Raw genomic sequence first — 17,263 nt, 5'->3', positions numbered from 1 at the left:
AAAAAGAAAAAAAAGGCGACTGCGTCATCCAACACCCTTCATGCGATCCACGTGGGACTCCTGCGCCCTAACGGTGCGGCCGACGTGCTCTTTTGGGTTGGGAGCCGCCGGAGCTCGGCGGCCCGGGCGCTGAAAGGGAGCGGTGTGAAGGGGAATGGTCAGGGTCGAGCTGATGGAGATAGTGCCGGCCTTATTCAGGCAGGGCCGGGGTAACCCGAGACAGACCCCCCCCCCCAACCCCACACCACCCCCCCTCCAAACTGTGCGCTCTGGGCAGCAGACCAGCACTGAGCTTGCCTGACTGACTTTCTGAAGGGTGGGGTGGTTTAGGGGAGGCGAGAGTGAGAGATTGAAAAAAAAAAAAAAAAAAAGGGCCACATTTTTACTGAAAGTAACAAGGCAAAACTCAGCGCTTGTACTTAATAGGTGGAGAGGAAGGTAATCCCAGATCCTCTTTTCTTTTTCTTTCTTTCTTTCTTTCTTTTTTTTGTAGAAGGAAAAGCGATAATTACAAGAGGAACTGAGGAAAGCACACACCGCCTGGCCTTGTCCACAGTGTCGTCAGTGGTGTTTCTCCTCACATTAACATTTTCTGTCTCCTTTCCCCCCCCCCCCCCCCCCCCCCACCCCTCCTTAACTCCGTTCCTCTATTTCTGCTTCCCGTCTTTCCAAAGGTGGCTTTCCCACCAACTAGCCAGGGTTATCCCAGGTGAAGATTCTACCCTGAGCCCTCACAAAATTCCAGGTAGCTATATTGTTTCTGGAGCTGCTGTAAAGAGTGGAGGTATCGGGTGACAGTGGGGTAGAGTGACAGGCTTCGGGTCAACCCCTCTGTAGCCCCCCCGCCCCCCCCCCCCCCCCACCAATTCAGCCCCATGGCCCCCTGAGAAAAACCCCCCCCACCAATTCAGCCCCATGGCCCCCTGAGAAAAACTAAACTAAAACATGACTACAACCACAGTGGGATAAAAGAAAAGAAAATAATCAACCAGAGAGACTCTTGGAAAAATAAGGGTATGACAGAAAAGGTGTCATTTGTCACCTCACCCACCCCACCCCACACACGCATACATCCGCAATTTGAAAAATGACACATTAGGCGAAAATGAAAAGAAAGTAGGAGAAGAATAAAATGAGATTTTCATGTGCAATAGATTTATTAAATTTTTTCTCCTGCCTGGTCATTTTTATGTTCTAGTGGGATGTTCTATGAAGGCGGAAATAGCACCATTTGAAGCTCTGTCCTAGAGGGTAACAGACAGCCAGCTCCCTATGTCTCAGAGGGAATGTGGGGGTAGATCTACAGGGGTGGGAGCTAGGGGGGTAGGGGGGTAGAGGGGTAGAGGGGTGAGGGGCAGGAGTGGTGGTGGTGGTGTCGGCCCAGCCCCCAGGTGGCACGCCCCAGTTAAACACCAGATTAAAGAGCACACGACTAATTTCTTTACCCTAATCTTATTAAGGGAAAAACAGCTGTCGACTGCTCCAGTCTTGACACAACCCCTCAAGCTCATAGGAACCAACACAATGCACATTTGGGGGTACAAAATGTACACACACACCCTGACTTCAGTTTTAGTGAAAGATAATAGAGGTAATAGAGATAATAGAGTTGGCAAATATCAAAATAAGACAGTTGGTATTTAAAATAGAAAAGGATTCAAATTTACACAAGAAAAACAAACTAAAAACTGAAATTCCAGCCAATATCTTAATGACGTCAAGACTTTTTGATGTAATTTTGAATCACAACGTACACTATTTCTGCACCTTTGGGCCTTTTCAAACGTTGTCTACTGACAGTAACCTTTCACTGCATGTATTGTGCTGTATTCTTGTCTGGAGCAGCAGAGCTGACCAGGCTTCAGTGCCTCTCCTTGCTCTGTGTCTTTCACGCTCCTACAAGCGTACAAGCAGCACTGGCTCGTCTGCACTGCACACACACACACACACACACACACACACACTACTCGTCTGCACTGCTTTCCAGCTCCCACTCCACTAATTGAGCTTGATTAGCGTGACACACTATACCTACTCGCTTCATGGAATCAGTCTCCCTTAACCCTCACCCAACACACACACACACACACACACACACACACACACATAGACACACACACACACACACTACTCGCTTCATGGCACCAGTCTCCCTTAACACACACACCCTGAACCCCTCCCGGCCGTTCCTTTTTGATGACAGGACGCGTCAAAGATTTTGAGGAGCAATTTGGTAAAGTGCCACTGTTGCCCGGCTCCGGTTACACGCCCCTGACCCGAACACAGCGGGCAGCACAGCACAGCACAACGCGGGCCTGCCAGCCAAACCAACCCACCGGTCAGCATTCCTGCACCTGTCTGTGGGAATCCCAGATTCCCACTCACTCCCGACTCCGCACAGCAGCCGGCCCTGATCTGGCTCGGATAAGGGGGAGGGGTTGGGGTGAGGGTTCTGCGTCGTCGGAGGTGAAGGAGGAAGAGTATGAGGAAGAGGGGGGGGAGGGGGGAGTGCGTACGTGACACCGAGACCGCCGCGCGCTCCCGGGGCTTGTGGCCACGGCGGGTCGTCCAGTGCTCGCCCCGGGCCACCAGCCGGCCAGACTGAGTCCCCAGCACGCCAAACAACAGGCGCATTGTTAATCTGGCCATAATGAAGCCTTATCTTGTAGACGCAGGATTAAGTTCCCGAGGTAGCCTATGCCCACGGACAGTATAGAGAGAGAGAGAGAGAGAGAGAGAGAGAGAGAGAGAGAGAGAGAGAGAGAGAGAGAGAGGAGAAGAGGTGGGAGCGAAGGAGGTACAGCAGAGAGGGAGAGAGAGGGAAGTAGAGAGAGACATACAGAGGGAAAGAAGGAGAGATAAAAATGAGAGACAGCGGGAAAGACAGAGTGAGAAAGAAAAGAAAAGAGGGATAAAGAGAGAATGGAGAGAGAGGGAGAGAACAGTGAGACAGAAACAGAAGACAGAAGAGATCGACACAATGAGAGACAGAGTAGGAGAAATGAGAGAGAGGGAGTGAGGGAAAGAAAATGGAAAAAAAGAGGGTGGTGTGTGGGAAAAACAACAAGAGAACATAGTAAAAAACAGAGCAAGAGAGAGTGGGACAGGAATAGAGAGAGAGAGAGAGAGAGAGAGAGAGAAACTCTGATTGCGAGAAATAATGAGAGAGGGGTAGAGAGAAGAAAGAATGGAGAGATGCAGATAATAAGTGCTGTAATCTCTTCACCTACCCTAACCGGCTTAACCTCAGGCTGCCGCGACAGACCAGCCCTCTTGATTAGACACACACACACACACACACACAAAACCTGTGCTACGGTATGCTGACTGGCCAGTGCTTACACACACACACACACACACACAAGCCTTGACCACACCTTAGCAAATCCTCAATGAACAGGCAGGCTGCGTGGAGCCAGTGAAGCAGCCTGGGTGGGCCTGGACTCTGGGGAAGTGTAATGGAGGTGGGGAGGGGGTGGGGGGGGTGGAGGGGTGGTGGGGTGAGGGAGAGGGTCACTCCACTGACCTCTGCATCCAAATGAAAACCCTTTAACCCATTATGAAATCCATCGGCCATCCCTGGGGTGGACACGCAGATGGCGTAGACAGGGCACAACACCGGGACTCCAATGTGGGACCTCTTCAATTATGCCCGCAGTCTGGCCTGAACGAGGCATCTCTTAGTTGTGTTTCAAGATGATTTGGCGTGATGAAAACAAACGAGGATGGGAACATTTGGGGAGGGGGGAGGTGTAGTAATGTGGGGGTGGGAGTGGTGGTTGGGGCACCTCATGACGAGGTCGATCCTTGGAGACTCGGGCTAATCATGATGGCTTAGGACGGTGTCGGGGCGTAGATGTGACAGTAACGTGACACGCGTGCCAGCGACGTGGAGATCTCCACCTTGTGTGCTCTCTGTCGCCAGGTCTTAGTTATCAACAACCAGGAAACGGCTGGGAGCTCAGACCCCCCCCCCCCTCCACATACACAAATTCTCATCCCCAGACTCCCACCCTCCCCCCGCCCCAAAATCTTCCACCTAATCTCCCCCTGCCCTATGGGTGCAGTCAAGCGTGACATATGTGAAACATGGCAGAAGTCGAGGCAGCAACTAGCCTGTCTGGCTTGAAAACCTGGCTTAGGAGGACTAGACTTAAAGGAAGCGAGCGAGAGAGCGAGCAAGAAAGACAGAGTAATAAAGAGAGAGAGAAAGAGACAGCGAGACAGAGAGAGAGAGAGACAGAGAGACAGCGAGAGAGAGAGAGAGAGAGAGAGAGAGAGAGAGAGAGAGAGAGAGAGAGAATGAAAGAAAGAGGTGGGGGGGGGGGGGAGTAAAACACATGAAACCCTCTGCAGGGGAAAGAGAGAGACTCCAGAGCCAAAATAAAAGGTGAGGAGCAGATCCGTCCCTCGCGCTGTCAAACAATCCCCTCTTTCACTGCCATCCAAATGACATTTAATTTGATTCTGCTGTTGATCTTTCCGATATCCTGCGCGCTTCCAAGACATCCATCGGCTCTGTTGTTGAGCACAGGCTGGGCATAAGCTGAGGTGCAGGTCTGAGAGCCGACACACACACACACACACACACACACACACACACACACAAACAACCCCCCAACCTACTATAATGGCATCCTGAAATGAAACCTCTTGGAGAGGCCGACTGGATGCTCTCAGTGGGTAGGGACACAGTCATCGTGTATCGCGGAGGTTAGGTGCCATGCACTCCGCACTTGCTGCTTTTCCAAACTCCCGCACGGTGACTGGGAGGTATAGGGGCCCCAGGAGACACTCTCTCTTCGCCAGCACCATATTCAGACCGAGTAGCGTACTGCTAAAAGCAGCAGGTTGCACTTGCAGTCTGCAATCAATCTCCTCCACGGCTATCTAATACCGTACTTCATCCCCTGCCTTCTCGCACCCTTCTCTTCTGTCGACTTGCCCCCTCCATTCTCTGAGCTCCATGCTACATCTGCTTCCTCTCCTCTGCACACTAGAACCTCTCACTTCTGCCCTGCTCACTTGTACTGTTCTCCCCTATTGTGCATGTGTTCAACCCTCTCCACTCCTCTCGTCTGCATAATCTCCCCCCCTCTCTCATTAGTGACCCCTACTGGTAGACAAGGGGGGATCTTCTTGCTCCCACATGCTCCCCACTGAACTTCTCAGACATCTAAGACATGCATGAAGACGTGCTGCAATCCAGTAGTCCGAACCGACTGGATGGTGATGATGGACACCTACTGCTAGTGGAGAGAAAGCAGGACTGCTCCAGACCAGTGCAGAGGGAGATGGAGGAGGAGAGAAGTAGGGATCCTTTACAGCTTACTTCACCCAGTTTGGTCCCCTGGGAGCGAGTTCTTTGCTCAGCAGAGCTGACAGAGAGAGGGGGGTGAGAGAGAGGATGACTTTAACGGTACATCCAGGTACAAGCAAACAATTCTTCTGTGGCATACTTGACAAATATCTTTTAGGCATGTCCAGAAAGACATGGTAGGCAGCTGAGCCATAGGTAGGAGTAACCGCCTCACAAATCTGTTCATTTATTCTTTACCAGAGCCCCTGCAAGTTTAAGTGCCACTGCATGGGTTAATATCCAGGGTAGTTCAGGGGCAGATTCTGTGAGAGCCCAGAGCTCAACCCTACCCCCATCGGCCCCCCCCCTCCCCTGCTCCACTTGAATCTTCCCTTATGCAAATGAGTGTCTCTGCCCGGCTGGCCCCAGATATCCGACCCCCATTTCCTGCGACCAGAATCCACTCCAGGCCCCCCGAGCCTAACGGGTGGGGAGCGGCGGCGGTGGTGGTGGAAGCGGCGGCGGTAGCGGTGGTGGTGGTGTGGGAGGAGAGAGGCTCGACGGGGATATGAACGTTGCTTGGCTAGTGGAATTATCCCATTAATGTAATGATAACAAGACGGAAGCCCGCTCCCGTGGGGGTCCTGTTACAGGGGGAGCAGCGCTCACCTTGCAATCTGCCGCCGTCCTCGTCCTCGTTCAGACCTGCCATCTTCCCTTTCCTTGGTTTTTTTTATTTTTTTACTTTTTTTTATTTTGGTAAATCGCTCTGCTTATCTAAAAGGGAGGCGATCGATTACGGCAGCATTACAGTAAACAGATAAACTCACTCGCTCGCTGACTCTGGGGTGGGGCGTCTGAGAGCCCCCCCCCCCACCCCCATCGTGTCCGGCAGTCGGGAGGGGGGGTGATGAGCGATGAGGACAGAGGCGGATGATGATGTGGTAGTTTGCTTGGAGTCATGCTGGACAGTGCTGAGGATCCTGTCCATGAAGAGGATGGTGTGTGTGTGTGGAGTTAACCTGGTCTACACCAATCCAAGTCTGTAGGTGGGTTTTCATAGACGTATTTTTTTATTTTTTTATGTCATTCTGATTAAACTACTCCGAATGAACAAATCAGGTCATCTGTTTACACAGGGGTATATTTCCGATCCGATCAGGTGCTCCGATTCTTAGTGTCTTTGATCAGAAAAGCCGATGCTCTTGCTTGAGACACTACAGCGGGCAACCCCATTTTACCGTGTAGTACATGGCTGTTCAATATGCAACAAGAACAGATTACACCACCCCTTTCAATCTGATTAAACACATCTTGTGTCAGGTTCTGTTGTTTTACATTCTAAGGCCAGCACAAGTCTGTTTCTCAGTGCTCACATGACCTGTGTCTGCACCAAACCATGTCTGTGGCAGGCTTCCTCTATGATCCAGCACATAGTCATGTCATCTCCATTAATGTATTGGGTTTATGAACCATCACTGAGTAAGGTGGTGGGGACTGTTCCACCCCCTTTTGCTTTTGAATCCCTTTATCATACCATACATGAAAAACGACCGTTCCCAAGTGCAACCCAATGCAACCGTTCCCCTCTTCCTTCGCCTCAGCTTGTGAAGGCGATAAAAAGGCCACTTAGCCGGCCCTCCTGGTAGCGGCGAATCCCTCGGCTCTTAGCGCCGGGTCCCCGAGGAGCCGCCCTGGCCACGACCACGAGACGCCACGCCGGGGATGTTTGGGGCTTTTTTTTTTACGGCCTATTGGCGCAAACGTCTTCTGTTTCGGGGGGGAATGGGGGTGGGGGTACACGGGGGGTGAGTGGGAGGCACCTTCTTGCGCCGTGTTAGATTGATGGGCAGTTGAAAGGGTTATCGCTGGTTCAGCACAGAGACCCAAATGCACCAGGGAACACCGGACACAGCGGTGCTGTGGCGACGCAAGGAGCTCAACGGCAATGATAAGACACGGAGAGAGAGAGAGTGTATGTATGCGTGTGTGTATGCGTGTGTGTTTGTGTATGTGTGTGTGTGTGTGTGAGAGAGAGAGAGTGTGGTCTGTGTGTGTGTGTGTGTGTGTGTGTGTGTGAGAGAGAGAGAAAAAGAGAAAGAGAAAGAGAGAGAGAAAGAAAGAAAGAAAGAAAGAGAGAGAAAGAGAGAAAGAGAGAGAGAGAGAGAGAGAGAAAGAGAGCCAGGCTGAGTGAAAACAGAGGCCAAGGAGCCTCCACGCCTTCCTGCCCTAATCTCCATCCCGCCGCACCTACAGGAACCAGGGGTGCCGGGAAAGCTATTCGGCTAGACGTGGACTGGCCATTCTCCGCTGTCATCACACCACATAAAACCCCCCTGCCACACACCGCTCTCACACATCAACCCGTGCAGCCACAAACCAAGCAGAACTACTGGACAGTATTTGAAAATGCAAACCTGCACGAAAAGTTCCATGAAAGTCTTAGATACATAAAGCAGCCACTGAAATTCCCAAGAAAGGAAGATGAATGTTATGCATACATGCATATATACATACATACATACATACTGTATACACTATATACAAAGCTGTTAGTTCTTCAGACAATAGTTTCTTGTGCTTTTCTTTTTCCATTCACTATTTCAAAATAATCAAACCTTGTTTTTCTCACTCTTTTGCTCCACTTACGCTCTGACACACACACACACACACACACACACACACAAACCTCAAATCACTGAAACTTTTGTGAGAAACACACTTTTCAACGTGTTGGGGCAAGGGTGGTAGCTGAGTGAGGAAAGGAGGGAACTGTGAGGCCATTCTTTTATCATTACCGCAGGACCACTTCAGCGTTTGATTGGACAAGCCGAGGGAGACAATGACAGAAGTGCCTGGAAGAGCTTTAAGCTGTGTGCTCAGTGTGCGAGCACGTCAAGTGGCTCCCGACTGCAAAACACACACACACACACACACACACACGGGAGGAAGAAAACACTCCACCGCCACAGCACTGACCCGTCACGGCATGCACACACAAGCTAATCGCCCGCGCCGAGCTACTCGCTGCTCCGCCCTTTCCCAAAGCACTGAAAAAATTAAAAGACTCAAAAAAAAAAGACGCTGAGAAAAAAAACAGAAAAACAAAAACAACTCGAACAACTGAGTTCATCAAAAGCCATTACGACACAAAAGTCGGCTTCGAATGTTCTCAAATTAATGACAGAGCGCCCGAGCGCGCGGCAGTAAGAGGGAAGAGAGTGAGTTAGCAAGCGACAGAGAGAGAGAGAGGGAGACGAGAGAGAAAGAAAGAAAGGAAGAAAAAAAAATCAATAAACACTAGATGGCCTGTAAAAGCATTATAAATATAAGTAGTGTTTCTCCATTAATGGGGGTTCGGAAAACAGGGGATGCTAATGAGGAGGGGAGGGAGGCCATTCCAGTCCATTAGGGGCCCTCTTACCAGCGAAAATAACCGTCTCGCCGAGGTTATCCACTGGGCAGCTGCTCGCGCCGCGACCACTCGTCAAAAAACGCCGCGCTTCCCGCGTGATGGATGAAGCAAATGTGCTTTTTGTGGATCAGGAATGAAAAAAAATAAAAGGAATAAAGGGGAAGGACAAATACAAAGTAGGGTGGCTTAAATGAACCTCCCCCCCATTTCTCGTCTACGCAAAAGCGCATTCTTATTCATTATACAGTCCTACTGTATTTATTGCAGATGAGGGCATGGGCAGTAAACAGAAATGACTGAGCAGTTGCGTTGGAGCCACTTCTTCGAAATTGCGGCACGGCGAGGGAGACTAATCACGGCTAAGACGGAGGCAGAACCTCAATGTCAAAAGAGGCGGGCCATGGAGGAGGTTCTGGGGGGGGGGGGGGGTAGCGGCGGTGGCGGCGGTGGTGGGGGTCGTGGGGAGTCTGGAGAGTTTGGACGGCGATGACACACAAGCCGAAAATGTAGCACGCCACCCTCGTAGGTCTGGTGCCCTCTAGGCCTCGAGCCTTTTCCTGTGTTGTGTGGAGACGTTTGGCTAACGGCGCGGCCGTCCCTAGACGGGAACATGCAAGGCAGCCGCTGTTTGCATAACCTTCCTTTGATAGTTAGAGAGCGGGCCACCATGACTAATCCACAAACAGAGTTAACCTAAAGAGGGGGAAAAAAACAAGGATGGGCTACTAACTGTGTTGAGGTTCAGAGGTTTGAGTAGCTGGTTTGGAGCTACTCAAACGTATCCTTACCCGACCACATGGAGGATCACACGTACATGCGTTTATCTACACCACAAACACATCTACTCAAAGGCAGTGCTGCACTGAACAGCTACAAGTTATCCAGCTTTTGGAGTACAAAGACATTTTAACATCAACTTTAAAACTTTTTTTAAAAAATAAAAATAATAAAAATAAAATCATGGCACAGGAATAAACAAAGCTGATAACAAGTAAACTTGAGACAGAGCAACAGAAACAGTGAGAGAGACAGAGAGAAAGAAAGAGAGATAACTACAGAGAGAGAGAAAAAGAGAAAGAGGAAAGTGAAGTGGAGAGAGAGAGAGAGAGAGTTGCGAGAGCGAGCTCTGACTGCAAGCGTATTGTGAGGCCGTATGGCGAGTGAGTGAGCGAGTGTAAGGCGAGCCTGTGGGCTTTATTGGATTTGAGTGGCTGGTACTCACTTGAGAGGAATGCGTGGGACTGCGGCCGGAGTGGAGGCGGCGGTGACTACCTGCAGAATCTGTTCCAGGGCAGAGAGTCCCCCTCCCACCTGAAACGCTACTTGATCTGCATTGTTCTGAAAAGGGGGAAGGCAGAGACAGGAGAGAAACAGAGAGGGAGAGAAAAAGAAAGAGAGAGAGAGAGAGAAAAAAAGGGGGGGGGGGGGGTGAGAGAGAGAGGGAGAGAGTTAAAGATACATAGTCAAACAGACCAGGCTGTAACATTGCTCCTATAGAGGGGAGGGATCTTCGCTCATTCTCCCAACCTCCCACTTCCACAGGGGAACCCACACTGAAATCTGAAACAAAGTGATCCCCTACGAATTCCTGTTCAATCTCAAAAGTGCACAAACCTCCACCCAAACTCCTCCACTCGACCCCCTCCACCCAAACCCCCTCCACCCAATGCTCCCCTCTGCACGCCGAGGCCCAACACAGGACAACTAATATGGAGATCAGCACATACAGCAAGGGTGGTCCGGCCTGACAAACAAGGGCCCAGGGAATACAGGGGATCCAGAAATGGAAACAGAAAAGCTGTTCAAAAAAGGAGCGAGAAGGGAAAAAAAAGTAATCCTGTGAGCAACTTGGATGAGCATGCGAAGAGGCTTTTGGAGTTGGCATGATTTATTTCACAGTTAATGTTCAACCGATCCCGTAAAGGGTCAACCAAGCGGTGCTCGGTGAGTCGCTGTAAGGAAATGCCGCTGTGCGCTCAGCGTACGAGCAACTCGATACGGCCATTTAACTGACTGGGGGCTTCACAAACCAAAACTGTTTACAGACTGGACGTTTTTACTTGCGCCATAAAATTCCCCTCCGAAGTTCAAAGTTGGGCTCTTTAAGTGAGCCGTACTTTTAGGGGCTTGAGATCTGCCCCGAAGTCAAGAGCGCTGCCCTTTGCTTTGAGCAGAGGAAGGAAACGTCTCAGTGTTTGGCAGAGGGGTCTCCCCAGCCCCCACCCCAACCCCGTCCGACCCTCCCTCCTTCGCCACGGCAACAAGCCACGTAAATCAACAGCTCCGACCCCAAAGAGTGCTGGCAGTGAACCCTCTCCGCGAGGCATGTTAGTACCTGGACCCTGGGGGAGGATGGGGTCCAACACAGAAAAAAAGAGAGAGAGAGAGAGGAGGAGGAGGAGGAGGAGGAGGAGGAGGAGGAGGAGGAGGAGATGAAGAGAGGGTGCTGAAGTAAGAAAACAGTCCTTGGAGACCAGTAATCTGATGGATTATTACAAACAAAAATAACACCAAGATAAAATTGGATGTCATTAATAAATCTTTTATATTAGGCAATAACTACAGTACTAGCAGTAGACATTTTCTCTAAATGTATACGCTTGGTCAATTGAGGGCACTCTCAGCAGGTCCGCGAGTGTATGCTGAAGGCCCACTTGTGGCTAGTCTTTAAGTACAGGATAATGTATTGTCCACCGGTAATTATCGGAAAATAATTCCCGATAGGATGAACGAAGTTATGCTTCGTCCTGAAGGGAGTTATCTTCCGATAATTACCGGTGGACAATACATTATCCCGCTTATTATATGGCTACTTGCCAAAACGAAACTAAAGAAACTTAACACAATGTGTTTTTACTTGACTACCCAATGACTTGGTTACCGTTTGTGGCTTCCGCTAAGAAAATAAATAGTTTCCACACAGATACAGTAGAACTTAACAGTAGCGTAGCATTGCGTAGCAACGTCTTACTAACCGAGTTTCACTTTCAATGAAATTCATTGCAATAAGCAAACGGATTTGTCGCGGATTGATATGGAAGACATGAATTAAAAGCTCAAAATCCATTGCAGCGGTCATTATATAGATTTAACAGACCTCCGAACGTTGGGAAGGCCCATTCATGTGAATGGAACTTTCTGCAGCACTCTGAAGAGCCGTGTAATAAGTACACTGCAAAGAGTTTAGCTAACTTTGACGACAAAGTTAAAAGGCAACCATCTGAGCAACAACCCTGACCTTTAGGAGTAAAAGCAGATGAAGCAGTGAAGCCGGTGTTGTAAGAAGCTGAGGCATGTCAGAGCCTGGACCTCACGGGAGGATAAAGGACAGGATGAGAGAGGGATGGGAGGAAGAGAGGAGAGGAGAGGAGGATGAAGAGGAGGGAAAGAGGGTGTCGATGGAGCTGATGATTCACAAAGATGCAGGCTGGGAAAACAGACAAGCAGAGATCTCAATGGCAGGACAACCGCCGACACACACACACACACACACACACACACAAACATATACATGCTTGCACACACACACACACACACACACACACACACACACACACACACACACACACACACACACACACACACACACACACACACACACACACACACACACACACACACACACACCTAATGAGGTCAGGCTCTGCAGTGCTGTGTGACTACACTAAATGGCAAGCACTTGAGCCTGTGTTTTGTTTCAAACGGAGGATGAAGTGGGAGTTTTGTATATGTGTGTGTGTGTGTGTGTGTGTGTGTGTGTGTGTGTGTGTGTGTGTGTGTGCAAGCTTGCATGTGTGTATGTGTGTTACACAGGGTCGAAACAAGTCTGAACATATCTGACCGTGGAACAGAGGAAGCGCCCCACGAAAATTACACATAAGCTCCTGGCCTGTCAATCAGGAGGTCCGTCAAAGCCCAGCTCTGATGGATCCGGTGGCAGGAGAGGCTCGAGAGCTGGCGGGGGTTAAGAGATTGGAACATGCACGTTTGTCAGCCAAACCAAAGGGGATGTGTGTGATGCACAAAGCGGGTGGATTAGCGCCAAGCTCTTCTGACGGATTCGTCAGCCACTGCCTGGCGAGGACTCCCACAGAGACATAGGGGCACCCCGGGGGGCAGTGTGTGTGTGTGTGTGTGTGTGTGTGTGTGTGTGTGTGTGTGTGTGTGTGTATTAGTGTGCGTGTGTCTGTGTTGGTGTGCGCGTGTCTGTATGTGTGTGTGTGTGTATGTGTGTGTGTGTGTGTGTGTATGTGTGTGCGTGCGTGTGTGGAGCACAAGGGTGCAAAACTCTCAATCTGCGATCAATAGGTCTCAACGCAGAAGTGCTTATCCGTCTCTTAGTCCGGCCATCAGCGAGCTCAGTGAAAAGCCCAGAGGGTCAGGGGGGCTGGACAAGCCATTCAGAAAGGGCCTTTTGGAGAAAGAGGAGGGAGGGGAGCATTCACTTGGTGTTGTGGGGAGCTGACAGCATGGAACATGACTTCATAAGATAAAGGATAGACACGCTGGCCTTGCTGACAGATCCGTACGGGGACCCCCCAACTTCAGGGCTGCATACTCGGCCTAGGAAAGGGGGTGTATAGCGTTTGAGCACAAACTACCATCAGGATGTGATACATTTTTTAATTCTAGGAAAGATAAACAGTGTTACCAGGCTCATTTCACAGCTTTTGCTGCTGCAGTGTAGTGTCGTGTTGCTAAGGGAGGAAAAAAGGGAGGGATGCTTCGAAAAGCAAATCAAAAAGAGGGAGGGTTGGATCCAACCATTCGTTTCAACAAGCACGCCTAGTGCCGCGACGCCCGAGAGATAAAGCTTTTTGGACTCGGCTACTAATGAAGTGTTAACTTCCGCCGTAAGCCCACTCTGCCGTTGGGGCGGATGACACTAAAAGGCCCTGGTGTCTGTCGGAGGTGGAGTGAGAACGCCATTAACACAGGGAGGGAACCCTGGGACGATTAACCGCCCCCGTCGTTTCGTACTCCCAAAGCTCCCGCTCGACAAATGGCATTTTTACGCACCCCAAAGGCCGCGCCGCTTTATTGATGTCCGTCAAGCTGAGCTACAGTAACAGGCCCTCCCTGTTGCAGTGGACAGACATCATTACTTAAAAGAACAAAAGAGAGAGAGAGAGAGAGAGAGACAGAGAGAGAGAGAGAGAGAGAGAGAGAGAGAGAGAGACGAAACAATGAAGATATCTTGCGCTGAACAAATTGGAATAACATTACACACCGTTCTAGGTAAACGGTCTCATTTCATGGTAAATCTGATGATGTTCGGAACCTTGTTTTTTGAGTGAGCAATAGAGAGAAACGTACAGAGGAAGAAAGACCTGTATTTCATTAACATGACCCCAGTGGAGGACCGTATGGAGGGCAGCTCTGGCTACAGAACGTTCACGGGCCGATCTCTCGGGGATTTGCAACGATACACTGCTCTCCCGCCACGTCCATTGTTACCAAATGTTGCCTTCCCGCTGCAGCCAACAGGCCCACCCTAGCCCCCGATCTCTCTCTCTTTCTCTCTCACTCACTCTCTCTCTCTCTCTCTCTCGTTCTCTAAACTCCGCAGTCAAAACATCTGGGTTTGATAGACCCTTTTCAGCGAGCCACATCACAGAGGCAAGCCGGCAAGCGTGTTTGTTTGCGGCTCGCGTGACAGGGACTCTACACACACGCGGACAGAAACAAGGTGTTAACAAGCCGTTTCTGACCAAACAAAACAAGGACACGGAACAGGAGGAATGTCTCCCTCGCAGGCCGTCAGTACCCAGCGCCGGGCTCCCACGGGGCCTGGGAGACTTCAACTTTAAACAAACACACGCAACGGGGCACTGTCAGCGAGAGACCTGCACAACAAGCGTCTTCGCAAATGTTTCCCCCCCCCCCTTTTCGGCGCTGCTCTAGAGGAATGGCACAATCGGGAGACGGAACTTAATTCGGTTTGGAAAAGTTTAGAGCAACATCACATAGCATGCAGCGCCACAGTAGCCGGCCCAACACACCAAAAGCCACAGCGCCACGCTAAGCCCTCACATCTGACTCCAAGTAAAAGCCTTTTCGCTCGCCACACTATGTGTAATGACGTGAAATGCTCCGTCCGGATTAAGATATGAGAGAATATCGTGCTGCACATCATAAACACGAGCGGGCCTGACGGAGGGGAGAGATATGACTAATCCTTGGGGCTCAGCGGGGAGGAGGAGAGAGGGAGGAGAGATGCCTACTCTGCCCCCATGCTTGTCACTCCCTCTGCCAAACACGCGAGCGACAGACTAACAGGATGAGAGGAAGAGACGTCCTTTTATTAAAGGAGAGAGAGAGAGGGGGGGGCAGCTTTGTTGCTGTCCAGACACAAAGGCAGTGGACAGACAAGAGGTCAGTGTTGCTGGTAGAGAATGAGGGGGTGACAGACAAAGCGTGAATTATAAAGCACGAGCGGTCAGTATCCATTATTATGTCTCCGCAACCATAATTAGCATGGCAGCTAATCAGAAGGCCAGACAGCTTCAGTAAGCGATGGACAGGACAGAGGCACGGGCCGGAGTGATTGGAAGGGTGAGTCCGACTTGACTCGCCTCCTGCGAAGCACTCTAATTAAGCAACATGAAAGCAGAGCAGGGGGGGGGGGGGGGGGGGGGCGGGGCGTATGGACAACACCCCAAACGCTTAGGTCTTCTGAAACAGATGGGGAGCAACTGGTCTATGGGTGGGTGGGGGGGGGGATGGACGGAGAGCTGTCCTATGGTCAGTGTCAGTTACATGTTCTCCTGTAATCAGCCCAGGATGGACACGCATATTTCCCTTTCCACGAATAAAAGCAGCAGCACTGCACGACACAAAGGCCCAATAATGCAAATGATTTAGATCGGAGCTCAAGCACGTCAGGGACACACTCCGAGCGCATTAAATCTTGGAGTGGATCTACCCTTTGAGGAAAACCCCCCCAAAAAACAGCGGAGTAAACATAGTCCTCACTTAGCGGAGTGGTCTGAGAGAGCATCACAGGGCCCCGAGAGCTGGCTTTTCTGGCCCGCAGAGAGAGAGAGCACTCGGCGGAGAGAGAGCGAGCCGACCGCCAGTGTGTTTACGGGACATCAATGCCGCCCGTGCCGAGCGAGAGAGCGCTGCTCTGAAGATGATTTGCGAGGGTTTATTTAGGTGGGCGGAACAATTAGAGGCTCAAAGTTTACTCAGTGAAATGTGCGTGCATCCATTTTCCAGACAATCAAAGGGACCGCACCCGCAGCCAGAGGCCTGCTAATGTGTACAGGATAAGAGTAGCATTAACTCACATTTAAAAAAAAACTAAAACAAAAAAAACCCACACAGTTTTGATGATGCTAAATACAACTTGCATGACCATGACAGTGGACAAAATGAAGAGACCGCATTGGCTCCCAATAAAACGCAGACACCATTATTCTCCCCTCCCCCCTCCCCCCTCTCCCCCCAGGACGGCCACACCCACTGAGAACACTGCCTGCACGTCTCCGCTGACCGCCACGGCCATGCGTACGCGATTTTTAATTGCAACCTTTCAATGACTGTAGCCAATGATTAAGACTCGAACAAGAGGGCGATAAGAGTCTTAAGCCAATTAATTACTCCAAAGCAGTCGTTTAGAGTTCTTAGGTGCATGAATATCAACTGTCACTTCCCCCTTGCCTTGTCCAGCGCCATTCATTGTGGTGCGGTGCGGTGCGGCGCGGTGCAGCCTTACACAAGGCACAGTGTACGGGCGCATACCTCGCAATTACCGAGGCTGTAACCCAAGCCGCGCCGTAGCCTCGGCTAAAGTTCACAACAATCCACCACCGCCGTGCGAACACCAGACACCAACAATGCCTCGCATGAGACAAGCGTTCTGTTCATTTCTCATTAAGGAAATTGGGATGTTTTTTGAGGAGGATTCAGTTTGGGTGGGAGAGGGTTGGGAGAGGAAGGGGAGGGGGGGTGCTTCTAAGACATACCTGTCTGTCAGGCTGGCTCCTTGAAAAGCCGTCTCCCTGCCTGCCCTTTTTAAACAAACAGCTGGGGGAAGACTGAGAGGGGCGACAGCACACCTCACACACGGACAATGGCAGCCAGGAGAGGGGACAAAGGGAATTACCTGGAGATTTAGCGCCAAGAATTACCTTAGTGACAGCACACTATGAAGGAATGCCAAAACAATGTCCAGGCAGCCTTTTCTCTCCGGAGACCTCAAACCCTCAAGAGTCCCTCGCCAGTCAGCCAACTGCAATGAGGGTTCTCACACAAGAATGGAGGTCTATGCCTATTATTTTACCCTGACCACTTTTAAATCTTTGAAGGTTTTGTAAGAACTTACAGAAAGTAAAATCTACATCGACAAGATGCATATGGATTTAGTCTTGTGGGCTTGTGGTTGAAATGAAAATATTTCTTTATATAATTAAATAAACATTGTTTTATATTAAGCATAATCTATATTAAATATAACACCATAGCACTGTAAAATGACTTCTGTATTAATCCTTAACAGTAGTTAAAGTAGCAGTAGGAAATAAATAATTGATGAAATTAAGCGG

General features: G+C 50.2%; 1 protein-coding gene across 2 annotated transcripts in view; it reads right to left on the bottom strand.

Annotated features, from left to right (window-relative positions):
- Positions 1 to 17,263, bottom strand: part of scaper (S-phase cyclin A-associated protein in the ER) — a 107,399-nt gene that overhangs the window by 33,953 nt on the left and 56,183 nt on the right. For both annotated transcript variants that reach the window (XM_062547067.1, XM_062547069.1), the window contains exon 22: positions 9,937 to 10,052. In XM_062547067.1, coding sequence (XP_062403051.1) covers positions 9,937 to 10,052 — 116 coding nt within the window. The remainder of the gene's footprint in view (positions 1 to 9,936; positions 10,053 to 17,263) is intronic.

The sequence above is a fragment of the Sardina pilchardus genome, chromosome 10, assembly GCF_963854185.1.
Source record: "Sardina pilchardus chromosome 10, fSarPil1.1, whole genome shotgun sequence".
NCBI classification, from domain to species: Eukaryota; Metazoa; Chordata; class Actinopteri; order Clupeiformes; family Clupeidae; genus Sardina; species Sardina pilchardus.
Note: the sequence above shows the minus strand (reverse complement) of the source record. Positions and strands in the feature narration are given on the sequence as shown.